This window comes from Xylocopa sonorina, chromosome 11 (assembly GCF_050948175.1).
Source record: "Xylocopa sonorina isolate GNS202 chromosome 11, iyXylSono1_principal, whole genome shotgun sequence".
Classification (NCBI taxonomy): Eukaryota; Metazoa; Arthropoda; class Insecta; order Hymenoptera; family Apidae; genus Xylocopa; species Xylocopa sonorina.
The window spans coordinates 11,887,736-11,903,771 of NC_135203.1; the positions used below are offsets into that span (position 1 = coordinate 11,887,736).

Below are 16,036 nucleotides of genomic sequence, written 5' to 3' on the forward strand. Positions count from 1 at the left end.
ATGTATATTTGACACATTCAATTTTCGGTTACTATACAGTAGAAAATTACTCAAGTGTGTATATATGTGTGCTTTGAATTTTTGTTTATAATGCCATGTTGTATCTAAACAGATAAATCTTTTGATGAAAACTATATTTCTTTTATAAAATATAACGTTATTTCTATAAAGAATATAGCTTACATTACAAAGCATCAAAATAATGAAAAATGTTTTCGTAAAAATTGGTTCAGTAAGAACTTGACCGAAAGAACATGATAACACTGTGCAATAGGTGTCAGGTACATTTTGGAACCGATGCTTTACCCAGTGTTAGAGCTTTAAAGTCTGCATATGTATACTGAAAAGTTGTTTATTGTTCTCCACACGTGTAGTGTTAAATATCACATACAAGTACACTTTAAAGCTTCTAAAGAGAGGTCCTGTAACTGATCGTTTGATTACTGTGCTTCATCAACACATTCCAAACATTTCCTAACATCCGTATTGCTAATATTTATCCGTGGTAACCAGTGGCGGCTCGTGACTAAAATGAGTGGAGGTGCTATTCACAAAATTGAACGAATTTTTTTCTTTCTTTTTGTATTAAATCTAAAGGGAGAATTAAAGGAAAAGAGATTCATTATATATTAAATGTTTGCGATAAAATCAGGCGGGGGAGGGGGGACTACAGTGTCCATACTCGACTGCCTCGGGGGGGAGATTGCAGCTCCGCAACACCTATGCACGAGCCGCGCCTGGTGGTAACGTAAAAAAACTGCTATATATATATATATATGTACATAACGGGCAATCCTCGATACAAAGATTGAATTACGATCTAAGGACTGCTCGATACGTTTAAAAGGTTTTCACACTGCTTTTTCTAGCTTTCCTCATGCCATAGAAATTGTAACATTAATCCCTAGATTTCCATTATCGGCAAATAATTGCGCGATAGAGGTGTCAAATACAAGGCAGTCTGAATTTAAAATTGCAGATGAAACACCTTCGTGAATGGAACGTGGCATAGCCTCCCAAGTTAGGCGCCTTTTATGCCCATTCAGTTCTAGTCTGTTGAACATAAAATCATTACTTGTTTCAAATGTGCAATTGCTACCTTGTCTTTTGTTTTCTCTACATATACGTATATATTATAGTAAACATTTACCTATAAGCAAAATTTTCTGCTTGTTTCCTTGAACCGATCAATTGAACAATTGCAAAAAATTGCTGATGTCCATCGTACTTTTCTTGCTTTTCGAGTACCAGCATAAAGTGGTGACCAAAACAGGATTGCATCATTACCCAGTCCACCGCACCAGGAAGATTAATATCGGTTGCTAAAAAAACAATATCTTCTCCTATAACAGAAAACAAGCACATTTTAAGTAGAAAACAAAGGGAAACAATTATTGTACATACCTCGTTTAATAATAATTTACCTTGAAGAGTTGTAATACTCTTGTGATTCATAACAAGATGCGGCATTACTTGCTCAAGAGATCCTTGCCACTTACAAGAAGCACCTGGACAAGGACAACTGTATGGACGGAATTCACATGCGTCTTCATGATCTGCTTTTTCGGTATGCACCAATGAGACAGTGCATCCACTTGTGGAATATTTGCAAGGAAACATCACGTTACCCGCTACTTTCTCCATAGCCAAATTGCGGATATTACCTGTATTAAATTGAAACGAAACATCATCCGACCGATGTTAATAATTATTCTATTTTACATCGATTCCATTTTATCATCAACACCGTACCTAATGGACCTCTACAGGTAGGACAGCAGTTAAGCTTTGGTCTGCAGTTACTACAAACAAGGTGTCCACTCTGGCATTGTAAAATTGGTGGAAGAACATAATCAAAGCAAACCGGACATTCAAAAAGACTTGCTAGGTCGGTTGAACTGCTCAACGATGATACGGTAGATGCGGAAGAGCTTGCGACACTCCTCCCTCTCTTACTAATACTTAATTGGGACATTTTTTTCTTTTATTCTGTGTTTCAAACAAGAACGCGACTCCTTTTAGTTGACAAGAAAATCCATTTATTTTTGAAGATGTTTAATAAATGTGATGCATTCTGGTACGAATTATCCACCTCATATCTGTAAATTATTAGAATTTCATAATTACGTACGACTAAAACCCACTATGTAAAATACATTGTCTAGTTTTATGTTTCTGCTATTTATTACAGCGTACTACACATATATTGTTCTTTAATTATAATTATAAATATTTATATCTATTGGACATTGAAATGACACGACAGACATTTCAATTAATGCAATCTGTGTTATTAGTCTATCAGTTTCTACGTAACCATTGCTACATTACAATTCATTAGCTGAAATATACTTGAAATATGTGCATATTACTATACCTTACAATATTATAATACACCTATACACACAAACACAAAATACACTTTTATACGTATATATGTATAATTGTTTTCTTTTTGGTACAACATATCTCCATTTGCCTTAATATTGTTATGCAAAAATGAAACGGATGCTTTATATACATACCCTTTGTATGTTACGTGAAATTAAATCAAGCGACTAAATATAAGAAAAAAGTACGCTACCTATAGGCATGACACTGGAACGAACATTTGATTGAAAGTCAAAGCAGCTTATGTATCATTAGTTTTTAAAAGTTCTCATAAGGAGAGAATGTTTAAAATTTGGTAACGATAGAACAGCATAAGTAACAAAGATTACGTTGCACAGATTGAACGACGATTTATCTCGTGCGCGTCAATTATCACTCCGTTTTTAATAAATCTTGACCTGGGAAATTGACACATTTCCCTGGTGGACCTCGACAACTTTTCAAACGATTCGCGGGTTATTTATCCCGAAAAATTACAAACAAAGAAGAAATCCTGGCGAATAACATAGTGAAGCTAGTTACAAGTCACGAGCCACGATGATCAACGATCAACAAATAAACAATGTAGGATAAACGAGAAATTGGACATTTGATCGTACGAAAAATTGTGGCCTACGGAACAAGAAGAAGAATAAAAATGTCTAGCTTTGAGAAAAGTACATGTTTAAACTTACCGGATTGACAAAGATATTAGTACGTCACTCGATGCATACACTGATTTTCGCGCGATTGAGATCGGAAAATACTGAGTCAAAAGTATGAAAGAGGGAGAGAGAAGGCACTTGAGAATGATGACAATGAAGATAGAAACGAGAATGAAAACGTCGAGAATAACGGCGAAGGATGACACGACAATAGGCAAATGTTGTTACGAGAACAACAGCAGGAGATTTCATGCGACTTGGCTTCGAAAATGTTGCACGAAATGCTCCCGATACTTCTCGGTACATCGATGAGGAATAAACGCGAACGCGATGAAATTGAATATGAAAAAGGCTACATCGCGAATTCTCTTAGCCAAACAGGCAATATCAATCGCAACGTGACTTTTGTTAGTTTTCGCTGAGGCATAGTAGTAACTTGCTCCTTTTCAAACTTCCGACACTTCAAGCTTGTTTCGTATAATACGATGCACACCAAGATGATGACACTGCAGCTGTCTGTCCGACTGCACGTCTGTCCGTTTACACCCATGCAACTGCCATTGGGCACTAAAGCCGCGTTTCTAATCTACCATCTTGCGCAGAACCGTACTCGTTTGTGTTTACATTTCTCTGAAAATTATTTTTACCAATAATCGACAAAAACTACTTTCCTACTTTCGTGTATACCCAAACGTTACATACGTATCTTATCAATTATCTCGATATATTGATTGCTTGTACACCAATTGGTTACACACGCAAAATACACAATTACACTATTTATATGTATATACGTACACATACATACGCAACGCACGCATACACGCAAAAACTTAACATATTGTATTTATTTCTCAACTTTTTTGTTCGTAATTTACATGTGTGTTTACTTCTAAAGATAAGTGGAAACACTAAACAATCAAATAATCGGAGAATCGCTCCGAATGATTCATTGTTTCGGGAATCACTATTAACGTTTGTTGTTCATACGTTTTACATGCATATGTATATATTTACTTAAACTTTATGTTCTTACATGTGTTAATTATGCAATTCTTCCAATACTAATAGTACATAACAAATAGTTCTAATTTCAATAGAAAGTAGAATTTTAACGCACAATGTACGTACGCCTAAAATATGAATTCCTAATTTTAGAGATATGTAAATATATTTTACAAGAAAGCATACATATCTCTACTTGTTTAAAGCTTTCATCGAAAGAAGAATATTACAAAATACTTTTTAAGTAATGAATATTTTATTTTTTGTTATAATTAAAATATACACTGTGTCATGGGTGAAACAGGCGAATAGTAATTAATAGTAACAAAATATTTCTGTTATTTCCTTTAATTTCACAATCGGATCTCTTTTTTCTTTTTTAATATATATTTATATATATGTATATATATATATATATACTTTTTTTTTCCCATACGCAGCAAATATGGTATACACAGTATACAGATTTAATTTCAAAAGCACAATTAGCTTGGCTTAAAATTCTTTTGTAAGAAAACGGTTTCTTTCCCGCGTGCGTATGTGTATTATGAAATTTATTTAAGCCAAACTGTCAATACTTTTGTATCGTCTGAGAAAAACTTGAATGTTTAAAGCCTTATCAGCCTTTTGTGTAATATAATTTCGATGTACCTAAACGTAGTCCCACAATGCCATATCTACATTTGCTACAATTATTTTGTCGTTTTTAAACTTTTTTAGTCCAGGAAATCACAAGATGTATTGGCTGTCAAGTTGTCTAGTACCTGCATCATATCAAATGATACTCTACATGTAAACAGTCTTCTTGCGATATGAAGAGCAGTCTTTGTACACCAGACAGGAACAAACTGTTTGATGCAAATGCAAAAATTGTCATAGTAGTCTAAATTATAGTAATTTACAATTTTCTTTACTTCCAATGCCTTAAACATTCTGTTGATTCAGCGTTTGCAAAACATTTCTCATATAACAAGCCATAATCACTTTTACTCTATTTATACTTGTGTTCATGTGGCACAGGAGTACACGAGTGTAGCAATTTTATAAAAATTACTGATCCCATTAGTCAGGCTTTTAAACGATAATTTTTATCCCGATCGAAGTATCATAAGCAATACAGAGAAAAGGAGAAAAGAAAATATTGAACGTAAAAATAATATGATCATGAAATTTTGTGCACATTGCAGCATACTTATTGCTCCTCGTATATGACTTCAAATATTGTATTAGAATATTTTGTAACCATCCTCTACCACTCGCGCACTCTTCGCGTATCTACCCAGGACGATAATATTTTAATTATATTCATTTTGAAATATTTTTATCTTTCGCTTAAATCCTACTTTATTATATACTAATTCGCACACGTGTACAACATTACACATGTGTACACGTATATACATATAACATACGGAGATACGTATGTTTCTTACAATATCTTATGATTCGGATAAGTTACAGGACTTATTTTAATGTATAAACTGTCATAGATGATAATAGATAATACGTATAGATTACAAATTTATGAGGAAGTACGTTTAATTAGGAGTACGAACCATTGGTCCATGAATGGTAATTTGTTCTATAACTATCGATTATCTCTAACTGACAAGTGCATTCTGAACTGAAACTGTTTATCGACACGAAGTCCTATTATAAACGACACAGCGTTGCGTTTCTAATAATATAAGATTAACACCAAGCATATAATAATAAACAATACTTTAGTAATGCAACTTAAGATGCTAAAGAATAATTAGAGTATTAAATTATAAGATATACATGTTAGTATTATGAATCATGAATAACAAGAAAAATAGGAGTAAATCAATCATTTTAGTTTTCACCTTATATATGGTTTTTATATAAGATAGAGAAAAACATTGTAAGGTATTAAATTTCAATAAGAATATTCAATTATCTATTTTAGTACTTCTTTTTTTTCTCTTTTTATGCAGTAAATGACAAAATGAGCATAGATAAAAAAAAAAAAGTCACAATGCTTTTGCCTTGTTAAATTACACCAATTACAAATGAATGAAAATTCACTTATTTTTCTCTTTTTTCTTTTTTTAGTAAATGTACATAGAACTATCTAGTATTTTACAGGCTTGACATACAAAGATTAGGGAGTTTGAGGCTTTTACAAGAATCTTTTAATGACTCTATAAGCTCTTTTATCCCAAACTTCCCTATCTCAGTCCCAGACTGTATCCAGACAAAGTTGGTCTACTCCTTGCTATATTCTTGCTTTATCACCAAGTTTTTCTTTTTTTTCTTTAGTATATAGGATTCATAAACCCATATTTTTAATATGGCTGATGTCTCTGAAACTGACGTGGTCCCTGACCATTTCCTCTCGGCTTACCTTGAGCCCCGTATCCCATATTGTCGTACCCATCGTAACCAGCGTAATCATAGTTTGCATACATATCGTCATATCCCCCTTGATAGCCATTGCAATATTCAGGAATGTAACCATAACCCCCGCCATAACCGTAACCATAGCCTGGGCCCCAAAATCCTTGATTCCTTGGGTCTGAATTAACTTTTACTTTCTTAACATCCACTTCTTTCCCGTTTATCGTTTGTTTAGGTGTTTTAAGTAATTTATATACAACTTCTTTGGAGTCGAATGTTATGAAGCAAAATCCTTTTCTCTGATTTTTTACCTTATCAAACGGTGCTTGCAGTTCAACGATAGTACCATATTGTCCGAAATATGTTTTAATGTCCTCATCGGTAATTTCCGGGGTAAGGCCACCTACGAAGATTTTACCATGTTGGGGCTTTTTACTCACCCGTTTTGGATCCACCTATATCAAAACAAAGTATATCTCCTTTAAGAGAGGAAGTAAAAGGATCCTACGAAATTCCAAAGGGCAACAGTCAAATGCGAACATTACGTTTCAATTTTGAAATTATAACCAACCTTTCTCTTATTGATGTAATGCTCGCCAGAAGCCAATAGCTTGTCGATCGTCTTGGGATTGGTAAAAACCATAAATGCAAAACCTCGCGAAATACCGGTATAAGGATCAATTTTAACGGTGATGCTCTCGATTTCTCCAAATTTACCAAAATGATCCCGTAATTCTTTATCGGTCGTATTACGCGATAGTCCACCGACGAAGAGTTTACGTTCGTCATCTTTGCCTGGAATTCCGGCGGTAGCTTGCTGTTGCTGTGATTGTGACTGCTGCTGTTGAGATTGCTGTTGGGACTGCTGTTGTTGATTTTGTGTCTGTTGGCCGGTACCCTCGTTCTGGGCTTGATTCTGGTAACAGTCAACCGCCGCCATCGCGTACCGTTTAGTGCTTACCACGTTAAAACCACGTCAGAAAATACAAAGTAGGCTAGCCGAACCGATGAGATCAGTAAAAGCAACGGTGTACTGCGCACCAGAATAATTTCGGAACAGTTGGCACGCGTCACAGTCGGTTCTTATGGTGAACCGGTGCCGGCTTACGACCGAAAGAAAGAGAGTCAGCAACAGTTTCCGATTCCCTCTAAGCCTGCATTAACATGACGCTATTCGTCCTTTCTAGTGAAACGCAATTCATCTCTCCAATCACAACCACCGATCTAACAGACAACACCGGAAATTCCAGTTCATTTCCGGTGATCGTTTTATTACTAACTTTAATCAATTTTTCAACAACCTGCAAAATTGCTACGCAAGTATACCTATATCCTTTTTAAATTAACAATTTATTTTTAGGACGCTTTCATGTTTACGTAATAGACGATTATTAAAAGTCCTTGAACATTGCTGAACCTGAACAATGTACCAGTACCTTTGTTCCTAACTGTAAGATCGAGCTCTTTATTCATTTAGAATCACACGTTTCTGCTTCATGTTACAAATATTCATATCGTAATATCGCCCGTGCATCGACAGCTTTTTACTTCGATTATCGAATAGAGATTGATTCAGGTTAGGTTATCATTTAGCTTGTCAAATTGTTAAATTTTCTTTCACATTTTCCGAAGAACCCTGCTACCTTATTCAACGTCTGCGAATTAATGCAACGTGTATAATTGATTTACACAAACAGAATCGTTTAATGTGTCTGTCGACGAAACTGCAGAACTGTAATCACTGCTGAATGGTAACGCACACATTTTGATCAAATTCGATATATTAGATTATTTACTCAATCTTTACTTTTACGTATAAAAGCGTCAGTAGAACGTATTAGTAAATTTCTACATCTATAACCAACCAGTACACATGAACATTTTCAGTAAAATATCAAATGGAAACTGGTAGGTTGTTAAATGCTCGAACCGAGTTCGATTTCGATTGTCTAACGTATCGAGAGCTTTTAATCGTATCTGCTGAAAAGTTACTCTCATTTATTTGAAATATTTACTATAAAATTTCAGAACATATACATGGTGTTCTCACTTATTTGCGCACTGTTTCATATCGTTGCTTTCTCAGTAGATATATAAATATAGTCAGACAGAGAAGGTTGTATAAATAAAGCACAGGCCCTCGGCAACCCCGGCTTATCTTTTCTTCGGTCGTACGGTTTAAGAATAGAATAAAGATTCTATGGGTAGACTGACGCGTTGTTAATTATAGAGCACACTTATTTCTACCTATCAAGAGTGATATGAAAACTATAACGCAAAACGGTGCGTATAGTATTTCAATCAATTACGAAATTAAAACGTATATTAGTACTTCCTCATGCACGTTGGAAAAGCTTTCTTTTCTCGCACTGCTTTATCGCAGTTTTAGTACGAAACGCGATGGTATGGTAATAAACTCACTTGATGGCGCCACTGGATTTACCAGATTGAAAAGTGATTTCGTGAAACTTCATTTTTGCGGTTTTCTTTCAATTGACGTTGTGCCTGCGTGCTTATCAGCTTTAATTATTGGTACGTACCATTTAAAGAAACATTTGCTTTTCGCGTGCAGATAACACTTTTCTTTTCCTGTGGAAATAAAAATTTCCCAACAAGATGTAATGTATCAAAGGGTAACGGTTTAAATTTTTCCGTTAAAAATCTGTTCTATTAGCTACCTATGCTCATCTTGCAACTTTAAATTAGTTACAGCCTCATCCCTACATTCAAGAGGTCAGCTTAAAATCCATTAACGCCTTGTCGTACGATTGTTAAAATAGCAACATCTACAATAGCAACAATCTTGTCTGTAATCAATCGTATAAATAGACACATGTATCGCGCAATACAAAGTATACGATTTATTTGATGCTGCATACGTTTGTACGATATGCAGAAATACAGGTATGTTCCGCATTTCTACGTACTATTTGTTATTAATTAAAGGGAAATTAAAGAATATTTTGAGGCATTTCACGGATAATGTTGCGACACCGTAATCGATATTACAGGTGTCTTCGAAATTCCTGTGCTATTCGCTATCCAATTACTATATTTTATTACCAATAATACAATAGATTCTTTCTATCTCAAACGATAGTGTTTAAAACAGATGGCTTATGTGTTTCAGAACTTATGTGTTTCGAACGAGACCATTCATGCACTAGGTTAGCCTAATCTCCTTCAACGAACCATTCGTGACGAACGGATTCATGCGAGCAATTTCTCGACGATTATCATTTCGGCAAATAGGGAAATACTCTGTGATTTTCTTATTCCACCTCTTCATCTTTCGGTGGATCGCGTTCGACCCTCGTTGCTGAAAAGTGACGCGTCCCTCCACCGTCGCACACGTAGCTCTTCTCATGGAAAGGGGGGTGGGGCGTCGCGACGCCAGGCGTCGCTAATGTCGAGCCGGCAGCATATCGTCGAGTCGAACGTGTCGTGTGCTGTCGCTATCGCCACCGTCCTCGCAGTCGCTGTCGTTCGTTATCGTATTCCTTTAAACGGATTTCGACAATTTTTTAAACAGACCTTCGTTATTATTTCCCTTTGCCGTTAAAAGGGGGTATTTCCCGATAAAATTCTGTTCAATATTTCGTCGGGCGTTCCATCGGTCGAACCGTACATCGGTCTATGCTCCTGGCCGTGGGACGAGCGTAGTGAAAAGGAAGTGTGCGCGTACATAGGCCGGGGTTACGTATTACGGTGAACTGGAGCGATAGGTTTTGACTAACGTTTGCGTACGGCTACGCATCGAGACCAGGTATCGTAGGTTTCACGAGTGCGAGCTGAAGGGGAGTAGGTGAATAAGGGAAATAAAAGTAGAGAGTGCGAGCAAACCTAGGGACAACTGGAGAACGAGAGGTTGAGGAAAGGAAAAGGAACAGAATAAAGGGTGACCCAGTCGACTACGAAAGATTGCCGGGACAATTCGCGAGAGTGCGGGCTGGACGATACCGTAGTATGAGAGAAGAGCGGCACGCAGTGAGAAGGTAAGGTACTCGATTGATTTGCTGTCGATGTGTAGACGACGCCTCTTTTGCGCCCAGTTCTAGTCCACGTTTGTATATATCCGCGGAAAATAAGTACGAAAAAAAAGAAAAAAAGGAAAAGAAGGAAAGAAAAGAAAAAAAGGAGGAGAAAAGGGGCTCGAATCGAGAAATCGGCAGTCTAGAGATCTTTGCGAGGTTTCTTCGGGTTGCTCAGTGGACGAGCGTTGTTTTCCAGTAACGGAGGATCCATCCGATCGGTGTGCATCGTAAGAAAGCTCACCTGGAACGAAAGAGGAGAGGGGGAGAAACAGAAGGTTGTTGAGGAGGAGGGTGACGAAGGAGAAGCGAGAGAAAGAGGGATGAACGAGCGAGCGCGTAACTAGGTGCATCATGAATAATACGCACAGTTCGTATAGGAGCACACGCTTGCACGATCCTGCGTTCGTGGAACTGTGAGGGTGTAGAAACATACACGTGCATATATTACATGTGTACGCATATATTCACGTACATATAAATATAATCGAACGCACCTAGATATCTATTTATAAGTTTAAACACAAGGCGAGAGAAGAAGCAGTGGTGGGAATCCGTAGCGGTGGTAGCGATGCTCAGTCACTGGTAGATACGTGTTCGTGTCGCGCGACTCCTAGTAGTGGTCTCACGGTGGTACTGCTACCCGTGTGGTGATATGATCCTAGCGATCCTAGTGGCAGCGGTAGTGTGCTAGCCAACGAAACACGGAAGAGGTGGAAATCGATGCGAAAGCGGGCTTTCGAAACGGAGCAAATTGAGGTAAACAGAATCAACTGAACGGTGGACCAAAATTGCAGGACGATCGAAAGTGTACTCATTGGTTATCTCGGTGTATCGTTCTGTGTAACGTGAGGCGGAAAGCAAGGGAAGGAATCGGACGAGTGGCGATAATTACCAAAAAGAGGAGAGGAGAGGAGAGAAAAGAAGAGAAGAGAAGAGAAGAGAAGAGAAGAGAAGAGAAGGGAAGGGAAGAGAAGAGAAGAGAAGAGAAGAGAAGGAAGGGGGGAAGAAGAGAGGAGAAGAGAAGCTCAAAGAAAGCACAGAGAGGAGAGAGAGGAAGGATTTACAAGTGCTTTGGCATTGAGTGCGTCAACGCGGATATGACGAGCGGATACGCCCGGCTCACGTGATACGCGACACAATCGCTCCACCGATACCGCTCTCTTGCAAGATATGTGGTAAGTCGTCAGATCTCCGTGTGATCTTCGCCCGCGAGATCCTCCTTCTGACAACGAGCGACCACCTACCTACACACGTATACCTAGTCAATGCCATTCTAGAAATTTTTTCGTAACATTAAATCGGTGTTGTTCAACTGACTCTGAACAACTAGAATAGGTCAGTTCAGGTTTTCTGCGAGTATGTGCTCTTTCAACAATCAAGTCAACTTTCAAAACTACCGCCTTTCTTATGCAGACAAGTTGCTTGCTTTCTGTTGCCATGTAGTACGCATACGCATTCGATCGAGATTTTTCGATTGGGCGCGAGACGTTATCAATGAATATCAAATCTTTTACGATTGGCCTTCGATTTTCAAGAATGTCTAAAAATAATAATTTGTCAAAGCCCTGGAAAATGTCTGCTGATAATTTTAAAAAGCCAGTATTACTCCAGCTGTCGTAAAAGCTCGGTCGTTAATTCAAGTTAAAAAGGACAATGCTTAAATGCCACTAAAAGGGCAACATGTTCTTACTTTATTACCACCACCCCAAGTATCAACGTTAACGATCCTTTTCTTTTCTCTTCCAAATGACCTTTCTACGAAGCCTTCTGTCTCTCTGGAAAATTCTGTAACGAACGTACAAGTTGTTGTTGAATTTGCGTACATAGGTACACATGGGTGTATATACGACTTACGTTGGCGCTTAGAATGTAGCTGTGCAACCGGTAAAGTTTCATAATCGATAGTTTCACAAATATGCGTTGCTAAATCGGGCCACTTTTAAAAATCGTTTAGTATATAATTTCGATCCAAGTTTGTTAGAATTTTAACGTTTCCGTGAGAGGGATTTTGCTTCGATATGTACATAGATAGTTATTTTGTTGGTGGTTGCGTGGCATCGTCGAGGTTATCGAGGGTTTCAAATAATTAGGAGGATAGTAGTCGGCGTTAGTCTTTTGGGAAAGAGTCACCGCGGTTCGAAATCGCGATTTAATTATCCTAACGAAATTCTGATCGATGCATAATGAGTCTTCACCTCGGATTCCCAGCCGGCAGTTTAAGGCATTCCGCCAGGAACGTTGCCTCGCTTTCAAAGTGCAAATTTGACCTAGACAACCGTTATTCCGTTAAGAAATTAATTCCGTTCTCGCTTCGTATGCGTGTGGGAGTTTGTCGCCATATAATTCGAAAATCACTTGAATGGAACAAGAATGAAGCTTATCTCATCGAGTTATTACCTCCTCGCTCGTTTCGTTACCGCTGAGGCGTGATCATTATGCAATAACGTCGATAATATAATCTTTTTGAAATGTTGTTACCAAATGACATTACCGTAGATGATGCGTGTATCGCGACACGCCGTAGCGAGCCCTAGAACTTGCGTGACTATTTCATTCTGACAGAAACACGAACGCTAGTCTATCTCTGGGGCTAATAGCTCTGAATATCAGAAGTTGGTATATCATCGTGTAATTAGGAAGTAACTAGTTCAAACTTTTCATTTCCAGGAGATACGTGGTGTATTTAAGCTTACAACAAATATTTGTAAATATGTCGCCACAGCGAAATCCGGACTGTAGTTTGATGGGAGGCTTATTGTTTTGCGACTGGAATTTCTTCAAACCCGTTATCAAAAGGATAGCAGCAACGAATATTTAGAAGAGGATATAGAGGGTAGATGGTAGATGGAAGTTGATAAATGGCACCGCCGTACAATGGAGTTTAGCTGCATAGATGGTGTCCGACAAGTTCGACGGAGGAACGTTCGATTTCGAGGGCGAAAAACAAAAGTTGGTATTCGGGTGTGTTCGTTCGATACTCAGGCTAATGATATTCGGTATCGGTGGAACTATAGTCACGCGACCGGAACACTTTGATTTTCCTCGAAACACCACCGCCACCCTTTGCTTTGTCATTCTCTTAATGAAAGTTGTCGCGCCATCTTCGCCAACCACTAAGAAACTTTATTAACTCGTCGCACATATGTCTGTCTCTGGTTTTGTTCTCTCTTTCATTGCTCGAAATCATTTTCCTTCTATCTACCGCGATTCTATTTCGTTCGCGAACGATTGTTCTCGGTGCAAATGAGTTTGAGCTACGATTCTTTTTAATGCAAACGCCTCGGTAAACAGCCTAGAAGGAATGACGGAGGTAACGTTATCTTCCTCAATGTGGGATTAACGCGGTGACGTTCGAATTGCAATTGCATCGGGTTTCCGTTTCATCACGCTTCCGTCGACAGATTGCATTAGCAGCAAGGAAATATCGTTTCCCTTTCTATCCAGACGGCCGGTTATCGTGAAACGTTTCGCTTCAACGATATCGATCCCCTTTAATCCGGAAGCAACTTACCGATTCTAATTTTCTATTTTCTAATTATTTGGAAAATATAACGGTTCAACCGGAGGTGATGCTAGCCCCTTGTGCATACATAAGTATCGAGCGTGTACTTTTCTTTGAACTGCAAGGACATCATCCACTTGGGACATGAGAACGAAGGAGTGAGAGAGAAAGTCATCGATGTGTTACAAGTATCTCTTTCAGGGGAGAAACGTCAATTCTGCAGATTCGCGGTTGGGATATCGTCCCGAATGCTCTCGGCTTCGTGACCCAGCGTATCAACTATTTTTAAAACACCCCTTTTTTCCTTCTAACCGTTCGTTCGACGTGCATGTCGTCGATTCTTTAGAAAAACACAAGTTCCAGCGTACGATGGACAGAGCGAGAGGCGAGTTGGTAACTAAACAATTCGAGTTTAAGCTATTTTAAACGATAGATAAGAACAGTTCGATGATCTTGACGGTTGTCCGGACACGTGTCTAAAGTGTAAAAATATCTCAAGTAAGGTTTTCAGAAGAAGCATCTGAAATGTACAATCTTAAGTGCTTTCAACGATGTTTTAATTCGTATCTGAAAAACGATGGTGGGTGATTTCGAAAAGATGTTTGAAATTTCTATTCAACGCGAATAGTAAAGTCGTGAATACTTGATATTTTCATGCGTTTCGGTGTATTTCCGTACAAAATAGGAGAATGATAGGGGCTGGGATTGGTAAACATGTTTCACGAATTATCGACTTTCCTTTTGAAAGTCGAGAAACAACTTCGTGACGATGAAATATTGATATTAGCCCGGAAAACTCGGATCGAGTTGACGGACAATAGAATTACGTAGGATGCATTACACCGGAAACGATGTTCCTCCCTCATCACCTTCTTTCTCTTCCCCCCCCCCCTCTCTCTCTCTCTTCATTTCGATTTATTCTTTCGAAACGTTGCTTTTAACAAAGTATGGTGTTTTCTATTTATATATTTTGGCTAAAATTCATTTCAATGAATTACGTAAACGTTCGCTTCGAGACCGCAATCGTTCATACGAAACACGTCAACGAAATTGGAAACGTGACACTTTGGAAAACATAAAGCGTCAACGGTATGACAGATTAGTATAATGCCGGTTCTTTCTTAAATCGGTTATTTCTTGATCGAAATACTAGCACCAGTCCTCGTGTACAGGTATCTTCTATGTTGTCTAATAAAAGAGAGCAACGCTTTTCCTAGATATTCCTTGGTACCAATTTCTAGATTGTTAATCTATAAAATTGTAATTAATGGAAGCCAAATGGCTTAGGTTGCGTGAATCCTTGTTAGTAGCCCGGTTGGCAATTAGTTTCTCCGGTAATCTAAACACCAGTTAAGCAAGGTCCTTAATCGATACGATCGATTCTCGATTACTAAATTACCGGTACGCGGGCTGGATTATTAGGAGTCATAACCAGCGTGGTTGATTAAATGTCGAAGAGTTTGCAATCCCGTCAGGAAATTCATGAGCCTGTGGTAAAAACCGGGTTGAAAAAAGTTGACAGCATCTATTATTACGCTGATATAGATAGATATTGATTTTTTCTTCTGTTTATCGTACGCGCGACGTATCGATTTTGGCCTCCGCGGTGTTTCGCTGAAGAGAAACGCGACGTTTCGAATGCTGTCAAATAGGAGCGCCGAACGGAGATCTATCGAAAGAAAGGGGATCGCGTGGATCGAATGAAACGCATGCCAGGAGGTAAACGGGTAAGCGGGTAAGCGGCCCAGCTTGCCCGATGCTTCCGTAGGAGCGAAGTGGTGAACTAAATTTAACTCGTTAGCACCACTCGGTGACTATCTTACGAGATAGCGTGTCTTTATACCCGTTTGACACGAGGAAACTTTGTTAACGCCGATCGATGTTCGATAGGAAGGTTGAATACGATACAGTGGTACGTACCCGTCCCTTATTCTTCCGGGGTGTTCCGAACACTCTGCGTTCACGAGAAAGAGAGAGAGAGAGAGAGTCCACGTACACTTTTTTTATTTATCGCTACGCTCATGGACTTCACGGCGATTCATTTTCTCGCATTTACAAATTCCCATCGTAAAATTCATTCAGCGATCCACGAGAACACA

General features: G+C 38.4%; 2 protein-coding genes across 6 annotated transcripts; both read right to left on the bottom strand.

Moving 5' to 3' along the window:
• Positions 1-336: 336 nt before the first annotated feature.
• LOC143428988 (E3 ubiquitin-protein ligase SIAH1) lies at positions 337-3,642 on the bottom strand. Of its 5 annotated transcripts, none has more exons than XM_076904324.1 (7): positions 3,066-3,642; positions 2,526-2,598; positions 1,753-2,099; positions 1,425-1,664; positions 1,151-1,343; positions 741-1,053; positions 337-502 (listed from the first exon to the last, which is right to left on the bottom strand). In XM_076904324.1, exons 3-6 carry the CDS (start codon positions 1,973-1,975, stop codon positions 876-878), a joined length of 834 nt encoding a protein of 277 aa, XP_076760439.1. In that variant the 5' UTR covers positions 1,976-2,099; positions 2,526-2,598; positions 3,066-3,642; the 3' UTR covers positions 337-502; positions 741-875. The 5 variants fall into 5 exon arrangements, with proteins under 5 accessions (XP_076760439.1, XP_076760438.1, XP_076760440.1 ...); XM_076904323.1 differs by having other exon boundaries at positions 2,526-2,819; XM_076904325.1 differs by having other exon boundaries at positions 3,529-3,576.
• Positions 3,643-6,303: 2,661 nt separating this feature from the next.
• Positions 6,304-8,068, bottom strand: LOC143429463 (RNA-binding protein squid). Its single transcript, XM_076905165.1, has 2 exons — positions 6,973-8,068; positions 6,304-6,856 (listed from the first exon to the last, which is right to left on the bottom strand). The coding sequence occupies exons 1-2, from the start codon at positions 7,339-7,341 to the stop codon at positions 6,350-6,352; spliced, it is 876 nt and encodes a 291-aa protein (XP_076761280.1). The 5' UTR covers positions 7,342-8,068; the 3' UTR covers positions 6,304-6,349.
• Positions 8,069-16,036: the final 7,968 nt, after the last annotated feature.